The sequence below is a fragment of the Harpegnathos saltator genome, unplaced genomic scaffold, assembly GCF_003227715.2.
Source record: "Harpegnathos saltator strain DR-91 unplaced genomic scaffold, Hsal_v8.6 scaffold93, whole genome shotgun sequence".
Classification (NCBI taxonomy): domain Eukaryota; kingdom Metazoa; phylum Arthropoda; class Insecta; order Hymenoptera; family Formicidae; genus Harpegnathos; species Harpegnathos saltator.
In genome coordinates this window covers 2,836,629-2,856,551 of record NW_020230721.1, presented here as the reverse complement: position 1 = coordinate 2,856,551, position 19,923 = coordinate 2,836,629, and the positions used below count along the sequence as shown (strand labels likewise).

General features: G+C 35.1%; 3 protein-coding genes across 7 annotated transcripts; 1 reads left to right on the top strand and 2 right to left on the bottom strand.

The window, feature by feature from the left end:
* Positions 1–1,982: 1,982 nt before the first annotated feature.
* On the bottom strand, positions 1,983–11,065 carry Inos (Inositol-3-phosphate synthase). 2 transcript variants are annotated; one of them, XM_011149440.3, is made up of 8 exons: positions 10,846–11,065; positions 10,312–10,685; positions 6,236–6,408; positions 5,736–6,003; positions 5,399–5,653; positions 4,807–5,049; positions 4,272–4,380; positions 1,983–2,523 (listed from the first exon to the last, which is right to left on the bottom strand). In XM_011149440.3, the coding sequence occupies exons 2-8, from the start codon at positions 10,438–10,440 to the stop codon at positions 2,150–2,152; spliced, it is 1,551 nt and encodes a 516-aa protein (XP_011147742.1). In that variant the 5' UTR covers positions 10,441–10,685; positions 10,846–11,065; the 3' UTR covers positions 1,983–2,149. The 2 variants fall into 2 exon arrangements, with proteins under 2 accessions (XP_011147742.1, XP_011147743.1); XM_011149441.3 differs by having other exon boundaries at positions 10,312–10,679.
* A 1,003-nt stretch (positions 11,066–12,068) lies between these two features.
* LOC105188139 (post-GPI attachment to proteins factor 6) lies at positions 12,069–18,316 on the bottom strand. Of its 4 annotated transcripts, XM_011149437.3 has the most exons (15): positions 18,052–18,280; positions 17,457–17,657; positions 16,991–17,162; positions 16,670–16,904; positions 16,254–16,381; positions 15,810–16,093; positions 15,312–15,583; positions 15,036–15,164; positions 14,679–14,884; positions 14,432–14,589; positions 13,853–14,085; positions 13,547–13,741; positions 13,323–13,457; positions 13,065–13,237; positions 12,069–12,379 (listed from the first exon to the last, which is right to left on the bottom strand). In XM_011149437.3, exons 2-14 carry the CDS (start codon positions 17,542–17,544, stop codon positions 13,085–13,087), a joined length of 2,388 nt encoding a protein of 795 aa, XP_011147739.1. In that variant the 5' UTR covers positions 17,545–17,657; positions 18,052–18,280; the 3' UTR covers positions 12,069–12,379; positions 13,065–13,084. The 4 variants fall into 4 exon arrangements, 2 of the variants coding, with proteins under 2 accessions (XP_011147739.1, XP_019699153.1); XM_019843594.2 differs by lacking the exon at positions 12,069–12,379 and having other exon boundaries at positions 13,007–13,237; XR_003114345.1 differs by lacking the exons at positions 12,069–12,379; positions 13,065–13,237 and having other exon boundaries at positions 13,334–13,457; positions 13,547–13,789; positions 13,860–14,085; positions 18,052–18,316.
* Positions 18,317–18,429: 113 nt separating this feature from the next.
* Positions 18,430–19,872, top strand: Ufsp1 (UFM1 specific peptidase 1). The gene is made up of 4 exons (XM_011149436.3): positions 18,430–18,561; positions 18,908–19,074; positions 19,172–19,342; positions 19,414–19,872. Exons 2-4 carry the CDS (start codon positions 18,940–18,942, stop codon positions 19,771–19,773), a joined length of 666 nt encoding a protein of 221 aa, XP_011147738.1. The 5' UTR covers positions 18,430–18,561; positions 18,908–18,939; the 3' UTR covers positions 19,774–19,872.
* Positions 19,873–19,923: the final 51 nt, after the last annotated feature.

The window sequence follows — 19,923 nt, the reverse complement described above, 5'->3', positions numbered from 1 at the left end:
ATTTTACGACGACGTGAAATAGTTCCAGAAGAGTAAGAAATAATCATAAGAGAGTCTCGGAAATTGCAAATAGTCAATTGCGTAAAAATTATTTAATGTAAAAAGTCTGAAGAAGCGAAAAAAAAATGAAATGGCTTGATAATTGTTAAATGCGAAGAACTGAAGAACGGACTCTGACACTTAACTTGTAACATTATATAATAGTGAGTAAGCTATATTTTGTTTAAATCAGTGAGTGAAGTATATATATGCATACATGTGTACATGCGTATATATGTGCATATGTTATGTATTACATAAGTTTCTCTGCATATTATTGTCCTCGTATTGTTCCTTAAGAGCACTATTAAGTTACATAACTCTATTTCAATGTAGACGGTTTGTGGATAAATGTTCTCATTAGACACGCACACACATATACGCACGCAACTTTAAATTTCTGCTATCATTAATATCACACTGATTACGACTGATTTCAAGTGTTTTTTCTACGATACGCGAATGAAAAATCTGGATCGATAAATGTAGATCCCGTCGGCTTTTGTGACTTTCTCTCTTTCGATTTTTTTCTCATAGAACTTTTTGGGCTTTCAACATGAGCCGCTTTTGCTCTCATGAGATGACTTCGTATTGCAATCGCGAATATTCAGTAGCCATATACATATCGATACATATCTATACGAGCGTCGACGAGGTGCGGCGAGACGTAAGAGCGGCGGGGTAAGCATACGTGCAGCGGCGCGTTGTCCTTCCTTTTCGCTACGCGACAGCAGTTGCTAGAAATGACTAGAAGACCTGAGAACGGCTCAAACTCTCCTCCCTTATCATCTCGGCGCGTGCTTGTTTATCCAACTTCTATAATTAGAATTAATGACTTGATAATTATTGAGGACATCACAAAACGATACAGGATTTTCTTGTGCGTCTTAATCAGTTCTATGCGAACTGTGGCACGATTGTTCTAGGATAGCCTGTATAATCATGTATGACTCACATATGAATTATATTTCCATATCTGAACATGTATAATTATAGTTGATACAAAAAATGCTGCTGAATGAAAAGAGAATATAATAATTTGATTTAATTAAACGTTGACATTACGGTCTGCCACAAACATAAGCATTTACTTTGTATTTATACAATATTCCTTTAGATATACATATATATAATTATATATATGTGGATGCTGTATGCAAATAAAACTCATACATGAATAATTTTTTCCAACTTTTCGTGAAGCAGTTTTTAACAGCTCATCCAATATGCGGAAGTGACGAAGTATAATATGCAAGTACTTTGGAGAGTACTCGATGGTGAAGAGAAGTTACAGAGTTGGTACAAAAATGCGATCTCTGCCTCTGTCATTTGTTCATCATACAACGAAATTATTTTTAGTACCCTGCCGAGAAACGATAACTACAAAATTGCAATGCAATATATATATATATAATTATATAATTTTAGAATCATATTTTTTAAATTATATATATATATATATATATATATATATATACATATATATATAATTTTCAATTCTTTTTTATTTATTTTTTGACAAAAAAGATAGGGTTTGCAAATCATTTTTTTACTTGATCAACGATAAATCTACGATTTACATCTTGCAAGAGTGGAACATATAGTTCTATTCTCTAATACACATAAATCGCATATGAGGGACTGCAAGGTCTCAAAAGCTGCCTCAAAATCAAGGAAGTTTGCTTATTTTATGATAGATATCTTTCAACCGAAATCTTGTATTTTCAAATTAAATTTTACTCTTTTTAATTATGGGTTTTTTTTCAAACATCTCAACTTGCCAAGAGCTTAACAGAATTTACATATCTTCAAGTTCAAGTGCAAGTGGCGGTTAATTAGCGTTTTTACATCATGAGCCATCTCGTTATATGCAAATCAAATCACAGAGTATCAGTTCGGAAAATTTGGCCTTCTCTTTATCTCCTTATCCCTGGTAGTCTTTGATCAATTTCGACCGACACAGTGAGGAAATTTTCATTCTCTATTTGGCTCGACTTTTAAAAAGAAAGGGATTATTCACGAAATTTTGAAGGACTCATCGCGGACTCTTCTCTTTCCTCTCTTTGATAAAGACAATCTTTTATAAGTCGTTCCAATCTTCTCAGCTCTTTTATATCTCGAAAGTGATTTTGTGTTCCAGCAACATGTTGTTATCCGGGGGTAAGGATAAACAAGCTCTCAGGATATTCTCAATGGCAGCTCGTTGTCGAAAGAGAGCATTCACCACAGGTGTCCCTAAAGGCACAAGGGGAGCTTTACACAAGTAAGATAATATTGACAGGACACTATGGAAGCCAGAGAAGTCCTCAGTGTCGTCTGCTTTTTTAAAAGTGATGCGAGAGCAAAGCTCGGCGAGAATCACCAGGTCAAGTATAATGGGAGATGCTAGGAGCGAATCTTCGCATGTATTATGGATGACGATGGTGTTGTGACCGCCAAGCATGATTTCGGACGTGTACTCGTCCATGGCTCTTTTGCTGTCGCCTAGAAAAATATGACAAACGATATGATGAAGAAGATCTATGGTAAGTTTAAGGCCATCAAAGACCAACTATAAGCATGCTAGATAAAGCTAAGTTCTCTCTTAACCCGGCGTCATTGAGGCTGAGTCATGGCGTCCCGTTTTTAAAGCCATTAAATATTTCATCAAATTATTAAGAAACTACTGTTCCATAGAAGCTACTAAAGGGTGTCCCAAAATTCATACAAGAAGTAATTTTGATAGAAAACAGGTTTATAATTAAAAATTGTAAATTTTTTTTTTATTCATAAAGTATACAGTATAGGGTTATGTATGGAATAGCATATCGGGTAAATGGCCTCCACGGCTTTGCTGGCACATATGCACTCTTTTGTTGAAATTTTCCATGACCGTTTTGCATAAATGTGGCTGAATTTCGTTGATACAGCGCTTAATTTCCTCATTCAAGGCGTGGGTGGTCGTGGGCTTGTTGGCATAAACCTTAGACTTCAAAATACCCCAAAGAAAAAAGTCCGACGGCGTTAAATCGCATGATCTGGGCGGCCAAATCTGATCACCAAAACGGGAAATTACACGACCAGGAAGTGACTCATGCAGTAATTGAATTGTTTCTCAAGCTGTATGGCATGTGGCACAGTCTTGTTGAAACCACATGTCGTCCACATCCATATCTTGCAATTTAGGCACAAAAAACTGGATTATCATTTCGCAATAGCGAGCACCATTAACTGTTATTGCCTGACCAGCCGCATTTTCGAAGAAGAACGGTCCGATGTCTCCAGCCCAAAATCCGCACCAAACAATGGGTCTGTTCTTTATAGTTGCACTACTGAACTGGTGCAATAAGTTAAAATGAGACAATTATATTTTTTCTCACTCTAACTTATTGCACTAGTTCAGCAGTGCAGCTATAAAGAACAGACCCATTGACACGTTGTGGATGCATTTGTTTCTCAACAATCACTCATGGATTTTCTGAACCCCAAATGCGACAATTTTGTCGATTAACCAAGTCATCAAGATGAAAATGAGCCTCATCGCTGAAGATGATTTTGTTCGCCAAACTTTCATTATTTTTAAAATATTGCTCAACAATGAAAACGCGTTGTTCTTTCGTGTAGCACTCCATTTTAAAAACCCTGAACTGTCAGCTGTCACGTTGTCTTTTTTTTTCGTTGGCAACACTTTACCGCACAAATGGCGCAAAATTCAAATCTTGCGTGAATTTTGGGACACTCTTTAGCTTTCCGAAACCAGAGTTGACACTGCGAGGGTGGACCAAACAATAATCGGATCATCATGACCTCAACGTGCGTGTAACATTTTACCATCACAATGACGCCGGGTTAATATTGATTTCTTTAGTATGTCATATGATCAGGAACAAATTATTTCCAATCTCCTTATTGAATGTTAATTTTTCTTTATTTTTATCTATCATAATCGTGTATCATATCTGATTTTAATTGTCTGTATAACTAATTTTATTATCTCTTCTCGTGCAATAATGGAAAATATTCCCGTATACTTGTATACATAATAATAACAAAAGAGAAATATAAAACTAGATATTAATAAGATATTAATAATTAAGACTATTAATCTTTTATCGACTAAAACTTTCAGTATGAATATATTAAGAATACTTTCCTTTTTCAATGTATGATATTCGCTTATCATTTCCTTGCTAAATTAAATATATAGTTGTATTACATGAATAATGTTACGTGATATCAAAATGAGATCTTACCGACGTAGGGAACGTATTTGATAACGACGCAATGATCTGGCTTCTCTCCGGGTTTGTAAAGAATCTTGTTGGACTCTACCATATCGTCCACGACATGGTTCTTGGAGATCTGTATTGCATCAATCATAGATTAAGACATCGCATGATGAAATTTTTAATGTACAATTTAATAGACAAATATAGACTATACACGGAAATATCTCGAAAAGGAGAAGTTTCTCAAAAATATGTTTTTGATGAAAGTTTTATGGCTTCGAAGGGGAAAGATGGTATTACCAATTTAATTGTAGATGGCGTCACTTTAGAGATTTCATCGTCGTGGCCATTTTTTTAAATGGATATCTTTTTTCGAGATAAAAGTTATAGCTGACGATAAAACGAGTACATTTTTTTTAAACTGAATCATTTTTCAGTGAGTTACAGCATTCCAAAATTTATAATTCAAGTAAAAAACTCCTATCCTCATACAGTATGTGTTTTATGACTCCGGACCGCCCTATATATATAAATATTTTTTTCAATACATATTACGTACTTCCTTTGAGCGAAACTGCTGCGGCGCAGACAGATTGTAACCATCGTTGTTCCCTAAATGATTGTAGCTGACGATCGACACTGGCTTGATGCCGGCCGACACGAGGAAATCCACCAGCACAGACTTGAGCTTCGTTTGACCAGACTTGAAGTCGTCACCACCGACGAAGGTTTTCTGTTTCTCGGCCAGCTCCAATGCGCCCGGCACGAATGTGTTCTGTGGCGAGCCGTTGATGTAAGTACACTGCAAGAGTATAAAGTCAGTCGGTAATTAAGCCGGACTTCCCTCCATAATCAATAATGAGGGATACCTTACCCCGAATCTGAGACGCTTCGCACATTTTACAACTTGTTTCTCGTTACGATTTTAATATAATATTTAAGTATACGCTTTTTATCGGATGATATCCGATATTAAAATATACAAGTATAATAAAATAAGCGTATAAATATTGATATTCAATTAATATAATAATTTATTAATATAATAATATAATATTTAATGTTTATAGACTTACAAATTATTAATATTTAATACTTTTGTACTTTAATATGGCAATATCTTCAGCTATATATTTCTCACGATATCTTACTCCTTCTAAAGCCGCAGCTACAGCGAACATAGTGCTAGGACTAATCTCCGGATGATCCTCCTCGATCGCCTTCAGCAGATTGTCACTCGTATCGTTAACATCTGGGATTATCTTCGAAAATCTCTCGGTATTGGCGGTCCACAGGACGATCACCTGGTCTAGATTCTTCGTGCTCATGAATTCCACGATATCGGAGCGGATTAACTTCAATTGCTCGGACTTACTCCCCGAAATGACGTTATTCGCTCTTTTATTCTTTATAAAAAAAGATAGGTCATATATCAAATAACAATAAGCAATAAATAATATAAAGAAACGGTCAGAAAAAATGACTCACTTGGTTCGGGGCAATGAAGTCGGAATAATATATACTCTTGCGTGGCCGCATATGTGTCATATGTGATCGCAGCTGCAACTGTAGATTCGTGTCCAGCACCTTCGCGCGTGCTATTGCCTCTGCGAGGTTCATGTTGGAGATGTCCCAGCCATCAATCTCAATATCATCGGGGTTCAACATGGGCAACATGCTGGACATGGGCACGTACACTTCGCCTTTACTCGACCTGCCGAGCCTGACGGTGGACGCTTGCGTCAGGGAGCCGTACCTGCGGAATCAAGACAAACAGACGTTAAATTTATTGCATAATTAAATGAAAAAGAAAAACGAGTACATATCTAAATGAAAAATTGTGAAATATAAATCGACGTCTAAATACAAAATTCAAAAAGATTAATTTCTTTGGAAAAAATGGAGCAGCTGCATTACATCTTATGTGGTATATCTTCACTTCTAGTTGGTACGAATACGAATACGAATGAATTATTGGAATACATTACCAGTTTGCAAACTTCACACCCTCCTTTGTCTCCCATGATAATTTAAACTTGTTTGCCAATAGGGCTGCTGTTATAGTGCTGCCGTTGTTACCACCCCAGCCCACCAACATTAAACCCAACTTGGGAACTTTCATCACAGTCCTTATCAGTAGTTTCGTCGATGTTGGTTTTACCTGTATGAAATGTCGTTGAAGATTAAGAAGATAGTTATATATAATAATCACAATAATAAAAACTAAAAAAATAAAAATATGAGGAAAATATATTATAATTAATTATAATTATAAGTATATTATAATTAATTATATCTATCTATATTATAATTGTATCTATATCTTGAATTTTATACCGAATGCAAAAAATATCCTTAAAAAAAAATGTCGAAATAAATGATAATATAATGTACGATTTTAAAATATATGGTGGCAATGATAATATAACTTTAATAATTATATTTGTTTTTATAATTTAAAAAAATGTTAACAATCAAAATCATGCATTACAATCAAAACTCAAATTGCAAGTATAAATGCAAATCATGCATTTGCTTGAATTAAATAGATCAAAATATAGCTATATCTAAAAATGCTAAAAAAATCATTAAATAGATCTATCGAATCCGATTAAATCTGCTTAATGTGAGATATATATTAAATGAACACACAAAATATATTAAATGAATCGCCTACGAGACGCACGAAATACAAACAACCTCTGGAACACACAATATTACTTCTCACTACCTCAGAACATACAATATTACTATATGAATTAATTTAAAAAGTGAAAAGTGCAAGTTACGAGATAATGACAATATGATTTTAATAATATAACGGTACGATTTTGACGTAATAACAATATAATGGTATAATGATAACAATATTAATTATGATAAATATAACAATAATATAATATAATGATAATAATATCCAGTTGCCCGCGGAACGAGATCTCGTTTCGGGACCAATTGAAATAACCTTCCAAGTGAAAGCATCCCTTAATAACCGGGAGAATTTTATTGACCCCCATGGCATTCAGTTGGTATTTAACTCGAACGTTAACTCAAACTTTTTGACGACTCGAGATGCATGATTGATCCCAATTGAACTCAATCTGTACGTGAGCTCGCGATTAACTGGAAACTAATTCGAATGCCGTTTAACGGGTCATCTAATATGTTCAACATGTATGCGATATACAGGGTGTCCCAAAAGGATCACCCTAATAACTCTTCAGTATTGAAGTTTCAAGAAAAATGATCTGAATAAAAGTCGTAGGAATTTAAGTGAGCTACCTTATGATGACCTTGACTTTAACCTTGACCTCTATTTTCAAGGTCATTTGAAGGCCAACTTGCGTTTTTTAAATGGGAACCCTTATTTTTTATTAAACTGTTTTTTTCTACCAATTAATTTGAACAACTTTTGTTTAAAATATTTTTTTACTTGCCTAATATTTTTTGAGATATTTGAGAAAAACGTGATAACTTTTTTAATATTTAACTTACGATATCTCGCTATTTGTTGGAAGAAAAAGTGGTACTATACTTTCTTGCTTTATTTAGTCTCAAAAATATATTGTTACAATAGCATCCTGATTTTTGTTAATTTGATGATTTTAAATTTTCCAAAAGTCTGTAAGTTAACAAAAGTCAAGGCGCTATTGTAACAATATATTCTTGAGACTAAATAAAGCAAGAAAGTCTAATATCACTTTTTCTTCCGACAAATAGTTAGCGAGATATCGTAAGTTAAATATTGAAAAAGTTATCAAGTTTTCCTCAAATATCTCGAAAAATATTAGACAAATAAAAAAATGTTTTAGACAAAGATTGTTCAAATTAACTAGTAAAAAAAAACAGTGTAATAAAAAATAAGGGTTCCCATTTAAAAAAACGTAAGTTGACCTTCAAATGACCTTGAAAATAGAGGTCGTCAAAGTCAATGTCACCATAAGGTAACTCACTTAAATCCCTACAACTTTTATTCAGATCATTTTCCTTGAAATTTTAATACTACAGAGTTATTAGGGTGGTCCGTTACTTTTTCAAATGAATACCCTGTTTATATACAGGGTGTTCATTTGAAAACTTTCCAGCTAATTATCTCGAAAACTATGATATTAAAAAAAGCTAAAACACGTGTTCCATGATTTCGAAGGTGAAAGAGAATGGCATTATCAGTTTTTTATTTGGAGAGCATTTTCAAAGTCAGTTGAAGGTCAACTTAATTTTTTAAAATAGAAGGCCCAATTTTTTATTATATCTTCTTTTTCTACCAATTAATTTTAACAACTTTTGTTTGAAACATTTTTCTATTTGCCTAACATTTCGCCTAATATTTTTTGAAATATTTAAGGAAAAATTGGTAACTTTTTCAACATTTAATTTACGATATCTCGCTAATTATTCGTCGAAAGAAAAAATAGTATTAGACTTTTTTACTGTATTTACTATCAAGAATATATTACTATAATAGTGCTCTAACTATTGTTAACTTATCGATTTTTGAAAATTTCAAAATTATTAAATTAACATACATATATATACATATAACATATTTCTATACATTGTATCGGACGCGACGTATCCGGAATGAAAAGTTTGCGGATTTTTCTGACTACTAAGGATTCGGAAATCGAACACTCTTTCCATCTGGAGAAGGGAAGAGAATGAAGGTCCATCTACCAGAGGAAAGAGAAGTCGACCGATGTCTACGTGCGAGATACGGACTGCGTTTCGAAATTCACTGCCAGCACTGAAAATCTATAGTATACATGACATAAACTATGTATTTTCAATACTGGCAGTGAATATCGGAATGCAGCCACGGTATCAGTGCAACGTCTACCGCATCTGAACGAATCAGCAGGAATAACTTGCGGATTGTTCTACCGGGACAGCTGTGTTCAGCCGATGATGTTGCTTATAGCGCGAGGCGGTGACGATGTTTGTGATTCAAACGCGCACGCGCCTATTTTCGAAGTTGTGTGTATGAGACAAAAGGACACAAGCAGAGTAAACATCAGCGTGGGTAAATTATTAACATTTTGCAAGAACGTTCCACGTGTCTTCGCCACTTCGACAATGACGCCCCATCGAGGGAGGACGTGCGTTTTGCTCATCAGTCTTGTACACCCTTGTCAATTTTATCCGACGATGTGCCTCGTTTTATTCAAAATCTCCCTTCGCTCGTAGTCCCCCCTTTTGCTTCTATTGATTTTATTGCCCCGATTGAATAACATGTAGTCTCGGTCCATTCATTCATTCAATAAATGACTGTGCGCTGGAAAACCCCAGGCTTGACGCCAACCCCTCCAGTAGTATGAAAATAAAAAAAAAACAAGGACAAAGCGTAAGCAGTCGCCACGATAAAAAAATATGCGTAGTTACAAGAACCACATCCAACCGCCACGAAGGCGAACAAAAAAACTATGTGGTCTCAGTTTTACACGTTCGTCCCGGCGGGTGTGTTAAGGTCATTCTACAATACGTGTCGTAAGTTGTAAGCCGTAAAAATTGGCGAATCACAATCAATTATTATAAAAATAATCGGCCATAATTGGTCAATTATTACGGTCAATTACGGCTTACAACTTACGACACGTATTGTAGAATGACCTTTACACTTTGCATCGCCGGGCTCTCGATCTCATTTAGAACACCCGATTTTATTTGAATCTTCGCTCACCGGTCTTCCGCTTGCGCTCTCCAGGCGGAACAGGAAATCAGAATGACGTCAAAATGACGAGGAAAACTGATTTTTCCATCATGACTCGGTTATTTTCTTGTCATTTTGATGTTATTTTTATGTTATCATGATTTTCTGTTCTACCTGAGACGTTCATATCGATTTTATTGCCGCGAGATTGAGCAACGTGTGCAAACAAACGGAGACCCGCCGCATCCTCCGTTGATCATCAAACGGCGAAAATAATCGAGAGATCCCGGAAGATCGTCGGGAGAGGACACCTATCTGCGAATATACTTGGCATGACAGCTCGCGCGTATCGCGCGATAAGCGTCGGCACACTTCCAATGGATCGATCAACAGATGAATAGACACGGCCCCACTCACCGTGTATACATCCTCGTCGTCATTGTTGTCGCCGGTCACGCTTGTCGTCTGGTATTCGTATTCTGCCTCGATGAAGTCGTCCGTATAGCGCAACCCCGGCGAATCCACGCGCACCTTTGGTCCCGTCATCCCACTGAGGATACGGTATGCGACGACGACTAATGGAAAAGACGAGAACGAATGAAAAATGACGAAGGCGCCGACGGTCCCAAGACGCAGGCCACGAGCGCTCGGCTCGCGCTGGACTCCTCAGGTTCGGAACGCGCCGGAACCGAGACCGTGAGGCACGATTTTCACGAGTTCGTTTCACGTGAACTTCGCTGGCCGGAGAATCAGCGCGCCGAGGTGTTGCAACAGGCAGGCGGCTTCTGGAACTGGCAGGGATTTCATTAAGGACATCGGCGATATCTCAGGCGGCGGCGGCGGCGGAAGAGCGCGCGATAGTGAATTTCGCACGGCGACAAATCAACGAAACACGAGACGAGCTCTTCCACGAAAACCGGGACGAGGATATCGCCGCGCTGTCGAACTCACCGAAATCGTGCCGATCGCACGTGCAATTCGCGCGCACGCTCCGCCGGAGGGAAAGAGGAAAAGAGTGTGAGCAAGCGCTGGAAAAACCGAGAGCGGCGAGAGGAGCGAAACAAGAGAGACGATCGAGGTCGGTTCGCGCTTTGCGACTACTGAAACGTAAATGCGGCGCAGTCGTGCCCGCCGGCCGTCGTTAAGGGTCGCGAACGGATGGCCAAGGGGAGTGCGCGAGCGAGGGCGCCTCTCACGAGAAACGTGGATACCACTCCGTGATAACGGAGAAAAATCCCTCCGACAGCCCATTATGTCTAATACGGGGAATCATTAATAAATATTAATAAAATAAGCGCTGTAGTAACGGATACCGCGACAGAAATGGGTCGCGCGACCTTGGTATCGATGGCTCGCAGGAGCGAAAGTAATATCGAGTGAAGATATATTCGTTCCGTCACGAATAGAATACGACGGGAAAATAGGGTATGGACAAAGCTGAATGTAGTCCGGAGCCAACAAAGAACCACCACTACTACTACTACTATTACGAATAGAATACGCGCGAACAGATATCTCTCCCATTTCTTTCTTATCTAAATTGCAATCGAGTGTGATTTTGTTCGTTTTCATCCCGGCTGTCGTCAAGCCGTTGATCGGCCTCGGTGGCTCTTCGTGATCGAACGTGTCACTTCAGCATCCGTTGCATCCGTATTTGAAAGTTTTCGTTGCTGCTCGGCTAAAAGAATGCAAGGGAGTTATCGGGTGAGTTTCGGTGCTCGTGAGAACACCAACGGCGTATCGTAGTATCGTGTGTCATGGAATGCGTATGCGTATAACGGAGCACGCGGAGGGAGAGAGGGGGGGAGAGAGAAAGAGAGAGAGCCACATATCAATTTTAGAGAAAAATACCTTGAGATAAAGGTATCAGTGCGAAGCACATACTTAACTTTGGACCTTACCATTATTTTGATCTCGAAATTTGAATATTAAACTCTTAAGGTGAAATATCTGTGTGGAAAGTTTAAATATTCGTATTTAAAGACTAAAACAAAATAAGAACAATGATAAGAGCAAAATGAAGAATTAAGTACGTGTTGGTATTTTTAGTTTAAATAAAAAATTGAGTTTTGAAGAGGACACTCGACGCCAGTGATAATCTCATTGTAAATAGTTTCGAGAACTTTCGAGAGACACACACGAGCATTATTTTTTATTCAACGTGGCAAGAGAATACCATCTTTTGTCTCATTAAAACTGATTTATCTTCGATCTAAGTTTCCTAGGCTCCATTTCAATGACAGCATGGTTCAAAAGAACTATACTCGGTCTTTACATCGTAAAGAAGCGAGGTGTCCACTCCTAATTTAATCGACTCGTTCATTCAACGTCTTGCTCCGTTCTTATTGTCCAAGACTTCCAATCTCCAACGCCAAATCTCAGTACAATCTCAATCCTCAATGCGTAGTCTGATACGCGCTTAAGTTGCCGCTTCCTGTCTTATCGTTAAAGCTCGCCTGAAACCTTGTCCCTCGTCCTCTTCCCCCTGCTCAACCAAAAGTCGCTCATTGGCTGTTATTACATGTTTCCCCCTCTCCTCCTTCATCTTTTTATTTCACTGCACTAGCGAAAACGGAGGCGGAGGAGACGAACAGAAGTGTGTGATGGCGTGTTATATATTACAAGAAATATATTTTTTAATTACACTGTAACATTTTTTCCGATAAGAAGACTTACAAACTTTTCGAAATTTCTTATTTTCGAGATTTCTTTCTTTTGTCTAACGTTGCAAACGATGATAGCCGATATCGGTAGTTTAAATTATTACTTGCGATCTCATTAATTTTTCGGCGACCGACATAAAAAAAAGTATCGATAAAAATTCAGCATTTATCGAGATTTTTGTATTTAGATATATTCTGATATAAAATATATATTTTAGTATTTTTGCGATTATAAAGCGTAAATTGTCATGTGTTTATTTGGCTTATAAAACAAAGTATAGAATATAAATTTTATATAAACATATAATAAATAAATAATAAACATAATATATTTTAAACAAATTTTCGTGGTTTGTTATGATGAAAGATAACTTCTCGAGAATTACGCAATGAATAAACTTTCAATATTTAAATTTATATATCAAATTTATATATTTTCATAAATCTCACATATATATGTATATATAACTTTTATTTGATCTCTTTTGAGTATTGGTAAAGTTATACCTGTTTTGATTTAGTTTTTCTTATCGATTATCGTAAACGTTGGAATCTCGTGATGCTCTTTGCGACTCGACGTCGTTGTTCGAGAAGGCGTATCTCGAAGAGGTAGTTCGTTTAGGTGGCAACAGGAATATCAGCGATATCGCCATGACGATGTGCCACATACTGTGAATATACTGTAACGAAGTAAATAGTAAAAAGATCTTTGCCAAGTGGTCAATCGAGAGAATCTCAAGTGGAATATATCGCAAACATACGCACTGCATAGTTCTTCTCGGTTTCGGCGAAGGAATAAAGCAACATGCCTGTTATAGCGAGCAACAGACCTATTATCGTCTTGCCTTTCGGCTTCTCCCATTTTTCAGCATGAAAATTGCGATAAATATACATAAAAATCTGCAAAACATACACAAATGTTTGTGAAAAATGGATATATGTGTTAAGATTTTTTAAATTTCGGAATGTACTTTTTCCCGAAGACTTACAAGTATAAGAATACCCATCGATAGCGGCACTAGTATGCTGATGAGACACATTTTATTGACCTGCACTGCTGTCATGATGACGAACACTCCTGTCATATGGCACATCGACGCGAACTTGCTAGTCAACTTCGCCATCGCCACCAGTGTTACCCAAAATGCAAGAATGCTCGAAAAAAAGTCGCTATATTGTAACACCTAGAAATAGTAGGACGGTTAAATTTCTGGAAAACTCTGCATACCTTCCTGTAAATAAATTTTGAAATAATTTTTCATAGACATGTGATATAAATCGAATAAATTTCGTACTTCATACTTTATGATGCAGAAACCTCCGTTATTCTGATCACAGGCGTGATAAAAGGACGAAAACAACATGGTGGCCAAGTATACCAATCCCTCCGCGTATAGTTTTCGTTTTGCGGCTAAATAAATGGCTGGTATAAAGAAAGCGTTGCTTAAAGTAAGCATCGTGACACTCAGGACGGATAAAATGGCGGCAGTGGTGTTTACAACTTCGGTACAATCATACCCCGCGTAACCTGGTGATTAAAACGTGAGTTTACGGGTAATTATAATATATAGAAGGGAATTAAAATATCAACTTATATAATTCTTCCAGTGTTTGTGTGTGTATATTAAATAATTCAAGTAAATGTCTAGGTAGCGTCAAGTTTCCCTTAATTGTCCAATAATCCAAAACAGAGACAAAATATTTTTAGATTTTTATTAAATAATTATTAATTGGTATAAATAATTTTTAACAATGATTAAGAGTTGAATGTAGTAATTTAGAGTAAAATACTGAATAGACTGTTGCTAAAATGAATCGACTTTCTAAATTATTAAAAAAGGTTATTAAAAAAAGTTGACTTTAAGTGGTATTACCTTCGAAGCAATTGCATGTTGTGTAGTGAAGATTGTTCCGCTGAATTTCTCGGCATACACCGTGATCACCACAAGGACTTGGATCGGAAAACACGCACTTTTTGGTGTGCACGTTCAACAACATGGAAACATCCTCAAATTGGCAATGCGCCGAATTGCTAAATTGAGTAAACTTCTAAATATATACATATATTATTTAAATAGATTGTTATAGAATTGGAAGCTATATTATTTATACGTTACTCACCCATAATCGTAACATATCGTATCGATAATAATATACCATACATCTGGTTGTGGATACGCTATTAACAAACTCGCGTTATGTTTATCGAATGAAGACAAATTCATTGATAACGCACCATTTTGACAGGAGTGGTTGAACTCGTCGAATTTTGGTATACGACCTCTCTGGACGCATAATATTATCAATATTAATACTTTCGGTGTCAGCTAAAAGGAAATTACAAAAATATAAGAATACTGATTAATTTATTGAGTAAAGCAGATAAATTGAATAAGATTTCTCTCAATTGTTCAATAATCCGAAATGGACGATAAGAGTTGGTTCTTATGGACCATTTAAAGCCGATATATATTTTACCTTTTCCGCTTCTAAATGCACACTGATATCAAGCGTGCCACCAGTATCTATTAATGGCAAAATATTGAATTGTATCATGATTGGGACCGAATCCATTAACATCAGACGCGAACTTAGCCATTCATTCCCCTAAAATATAACAATATATATAAAATTAGAAGTTGTAAATATTGAAAAGAATATAACAGAACGATATACACTCAATTGTTTAACTTTTATCAACTAGCAATTTATGATCCAACTCAATATTTCGATTTCATAATATTCAAAAAGTACCTGTAAGAAATAGACGGTCGAAAACGCCTTAGTATGTTTTACACGAACCAATTGATGACGTGGCATACAAACGTCTCCAGTATCAGGTTTCTTATTTCTTTGGTAAGATTGATTTTTGTAAAACACATATTTGCTATTGGTACTGTTTTCTTCATAACGTTGTACCTGTCTTACGGAATCTTTGGTATTTGATCCTGTTATGGAATTAAAGCTTACGGCGGCATTGATATATTCTCTGTTGAAATATTTTTCTATCACTCTGATGGGACATTCTGAAAAATAACAATATTGTTTTGAGATAATATTATAGATATTTCGTGATAGAATATTTAATGATGATATATATTTAATAACAGAATGTTGTAATTCTAATATGTTTGCAACATTGTTATCTCGTGATAAATTACTTCCATAAATACTGAAGAAAAGTTACTCATTAATCTTAAGAGTTAAGACCAATTATCAAATTATCAAAATATCAGATAATCACCAAATTACCTGATACAGTGACTTTAACGTCGAACTCTATGACACTATTAGAAATTATCGATAAGTAATAGTAGCTATCTTCATAAGGAGACATTTCTACAAATGTATAACTAGTATTTGTAGTCAAACTTATAGACTCCTCAGGATGAGAATAGTTGGAAGTCGGTAAAGCACGTCCCTTTAAGGATACGCTTCCGATGCAAGGCTCACGAATATCGTGATAACTGTGCAAAGTAAAACTGCAGTTCCAGATAGACAAACGGAAAGCCCATGTCTCTGAGGGGATGTATATTCTGCAAAATTCAAAAATTACAATTGATAAGTTATAATTGTAATTATCTATTATTTGTATATATATTTTTTTTTCATTCAATAAAAAAATAAAGGTACAGGTAAAATTAAGTATGCTCTATAAATAATGACAGATTATAAGTAATAAAATAATTATTTTACTTGTAGTATGTTATCGTCCCACTTGTTTGCAATGTTACTTTGTAACCGATAGGAATATTTTTAATACTGTCTACTTGTGACCATAAAGTTACTGTACCTATACTGTATTGGCATATGTGTCCTAAACCCTAAAGTACAAAATGAATCAAAATAGATAAATGATTTGGATCGTTTAGAATGTAACAAAATGTTAGATATAATATTATAATTGTTAATCCAAGACAATCGGTTTTCAATTTATAACAAATATTTTTTATATATGAAGTTATATTGAAAGAAAAAGATGTATATATGTATAGATAGCACAAGGCTTTCAGATATTCAATGAGATTCGTAGAAGGCTATGAAGTATCATTGTACGAATATATTGATAACACAAATGCACCAATAATAGTATTTGAATAGAGCAATCATACTTGCTGTTGCACTCTTTGATCCCATGGAGACATGTAAGTTCCCACAAACCAATCCCCAGCTTCAGGTCCATAAATTGGCACAATAATTGGATGTTTTGATTGATAACTTGTCATAGTAGTAATTATGATATCATGGTTGTTTTCGATATGCATATTTGTGAGAAATGATTCATTTTTTGTGAAAAATGATTCATTGTTTGTGGATATAATTGGATAACTACCAAACCTTAAGTGTCTGAAAACAATATCTTACCTTTAAATATATCGACAAACATGCAGCAAAGTAATACATAAATGACAAAGATTAAACAAGTTATTTACATGTATACTTTCCGAGGTTGACAACTTGGATCATCCATAAATGCAGCAAATTGCCATGTAGCTCTTAGTACTTCTTTTGGTACAGTATAACGAAACATCGCTACATCAGAGTAGCTTTTGAATGAATGTAATAAATCCTCTTGGCTAGCTTGTGGTATTATACAATAATTTACTGTAATTAATAAGTTTATTTTCAACAATACAATATATCTTATATTAAGTGAAAACTTATCTTATTAACTCTCAAAACTGTCTTTTATCAGGTAATTCTACACATTTTTCAACATAAGTATAAATGTAGAATATTTTTTATGATGGTATATAGTCTTAACAAAAGTATATAACACAAGGAATATTTCCAACTATAGTTTCCTTATGAAGGATTTAATATAAGTTAATACATTCGGATATTCATTGAAATTCTAAACAAAGTTGGCAAAGTATTACAGTCATATTTACCGCTTACCTTGAAAAAGAATTAGCAAAATACTTAAGGAAGTATAGAATTGAGGGAGTTTTAGATATCCTCTGCAGGAACATGTTGAAATAATCATAATGTAATCACACAAGCAGTTGTATTCCTCTCATGGAAGATGAATAAACACAACAGCCCATATACACTGAGTCTGTCTCTTCCCAGATTGTGTCAATTCGCTATCCAGATTTGCTTGAGAAAATTAATAAAAATAAATCCAAATCTTTGTAAGATCAAATTTCCTCATTCTGTTTATATCGGCCGTGTTCAACATTATATATAGACTGTTCTTTTTAGCTGTACTGCTGAACTGGTACAATAAGTTAGAGCGAGAAAAAATATAGTTGTCTCATTTTAACTTGTTGCACCAATCTAGCAGCGTGGTCAAAAAGAACAAATCACTTGATTGAAAAATGTCTGACCTGTCGTTGAGTTATATTATGATCTCAATTTATCATTTAAGATAGTGACAACTCGTAACGGAAATTTTGGAACTAATGAACAGGTCTAATTAATAATTAAAAGTTTAACCTATTAGCAGCAAACATATTTCAATACTAATTCTTCTTTTTATATAATTTCATACCTTATAAATACTCATTCCATTCAGATAATATCGAAGATTGCGCCTTGCTCTTTCCTCGAAACAGTCATGATGCTCAAATACATAGATGTAATACACGTTATTGAACAATCTTTACGCTGTCTAGTAAGTATATTAATGCAATTAATGTATGCTAGGTATCAGAAATGTCCAACCACTTATTAGATCTGGAGAAATTTGAAATTTTCGATTTTACGTGTATATTTCTACATACTCGCGTGCTCCATGATTACCTCGACATAACCATCTATTGAATGAACGAATGAGTGAATGGCTGCGTTCAGTAGAACAAAATAATCAGTGAGCGCTTAGTGATTATTGTCTGTGATTAGAGCATTCTTTTAGATTCTTTATAGACCCAGAAGTATTTACCAATCAGGAGCGAGAATCACTAAGCGCTCACTGATCACTTTGTTTCGCTGAACGCGGCCAATGATTACCTCGAAGCAGGTGAACTGTCAATATGATGGCGCTTCCATTGATATGTTTAAGGTTAGGAAAACTAAAAGTGATAGATTGTTTTAAAATTACATTAATTGTTACAAATAATTTTAACTCGATATCTCAAATAATTAGTTGGATCATTTTTTAAATTATCACGATTATATTCATGTATATATATATAAATAAAGACTATTTTTCTTTCATCCTTTCACTGATTCAAAATTATTTGCATAGGCGTTTGGACATTTGATTATCAGTAAAAATAATATATATATATATATATTATTTTTACTGATAATCAAATGTCCAAACGCCTCTGCAAATAATTTTGAATCAATGAAAGGATGAAAGAAAAATAGTCTTTACAAATGAACAAACAATTATATCTATCTAGGTTTCATTGATATTGGCTTAATGATATAAAGAATGACAGTCAATTATTCGACTAATTTATTGAAAAATATCCACGAGGATCTGGCTTTACCAGACAAAAGTAAAACCTTTTTGATAAAAGGACAATACGAGTACTGGCATTATGGTTGCGATGGTTTCAACGACAGGGTGTGTAATTATAGTTTGCAACAGTTGCAATAATCATGATTATATTTTATATTATATTGCAAAAAAGTTTAATTTAGTATGGATTATAATTATTCAGGGTTGGGGATGTGGATATAGAACACTGCAAACTATCTGTTCCTGGGTCATAAACAATGAGAACTTGAAAAAAACTGTTCCAAGTATTAACACAATACAAGAGACACTTGTTGCAGTAGAAGATAAAGATGAGACATTTATTGGATCAAGAGAATGGATAGGAAGTTTCGAAGTAAGCTCAAGTTCAATTTCCTTGAACATATATTGGATTTGGATAATAGGATTGCAAATATTCTTTTATAGGTGTCCGTTGTATTGAATCAACTGTATGATATTCTTAGCAAAATAATTCATGTCTCAAGCGGAAAGCAGCTGATAGATCAAGTAGATAATATCAAAAAACATTTTGAGCAATTTGGTAGTCCCATTATGATGGGTGGAGATACAGACTGCTCCAGTAAATGTATAGTAGGATTGCATGCTGGAAATAAAGGTGTATACTTGCTAATTGTAGATCCACATTTTGTTGGAAAAGCAAAAAGTGCAGGACAACTGAGGAACAGTTACTGGGTAAAGTGGCAAAACTTGAATGATTTTGCTGATAGTTCATTCTACAATCTATGCCTGCCACAGCTTAAGTCTCACGTACTGTGCAATAAATAAGATGTATTCTTATATTGATACGAATGTGTATAATATATTGCTTGTATTAAATATCTGATACAATGTGAAATCTGTTAAAAATTATATTTTTGTAAATTACCGATTCTTGTTATTTTGATATTAAAAAATATTGAAAGAAAGCGGAGGTAA

Bases quoted from the DNA above. Each gene is read 5' to 3' on its own strand.
- Inos (XM_011149440.3), bottom strand. From the start codon at position 10,440: ATGACGGGACCAAAGGTGCGCGTGGATTCGCCGGGGTTGCGCTATACG. The intron at 6,409-10,311 runs GTGAGTGGGGCC...CATTTCATACAG, and splicing joins ACGACGAGGATGTATACACG to GTAAAACCAACATCGACGAA. The intron at 6,004-6,235 runs GTAATGTATTCC...TTGATTCCGCAG, and splicing joins GGTGTGAAGTTTGCAAACTG to GTACGGCTCCCTGACGCAAG.
- LOC105188139 (XM_011149437.3), bottom strand. From the start codon at position 17,544: ATGATTATTTCAACATGTTCCTGCAGAGGATATCTAAAACTCCCTCAA. The intron at 16,905-16,990 runs GTAAATAACTTG...TATTGTTTTCAG, and splicing joins CAACCTCGGAAAGTATACAT to ACACTTAAGGTTTGGTAGTT. The intron at 16,094-16,253 runs GTAAAATAATTA...TGAATTTTGCAG, and splicing joins GGGACGATAACATACTACAA to AATATACATCCCCTCAGAGA.
- Ufsp1 (XM_011149436.3), top strand. From the start codon at position 18,940: ATGACAGTCAATTATTCGACTAATTTATTGAAAAATATCCACGAGGAT. The intron at 19,075-19,171 runs GTGTGTAATTAT...ATAATTATTCAG, and splicing joins GCGATGGTTTCAACGACAGG to GGTTGGGGATGTGGATATAG. The intron at 19,343-19,413 runs GTAAGCTCAAGT...ATTCTTTTATAG, and splicing joins AATGGATAGGAAGTTTCGAA to GTGTCCGTTGTATTGAATCA.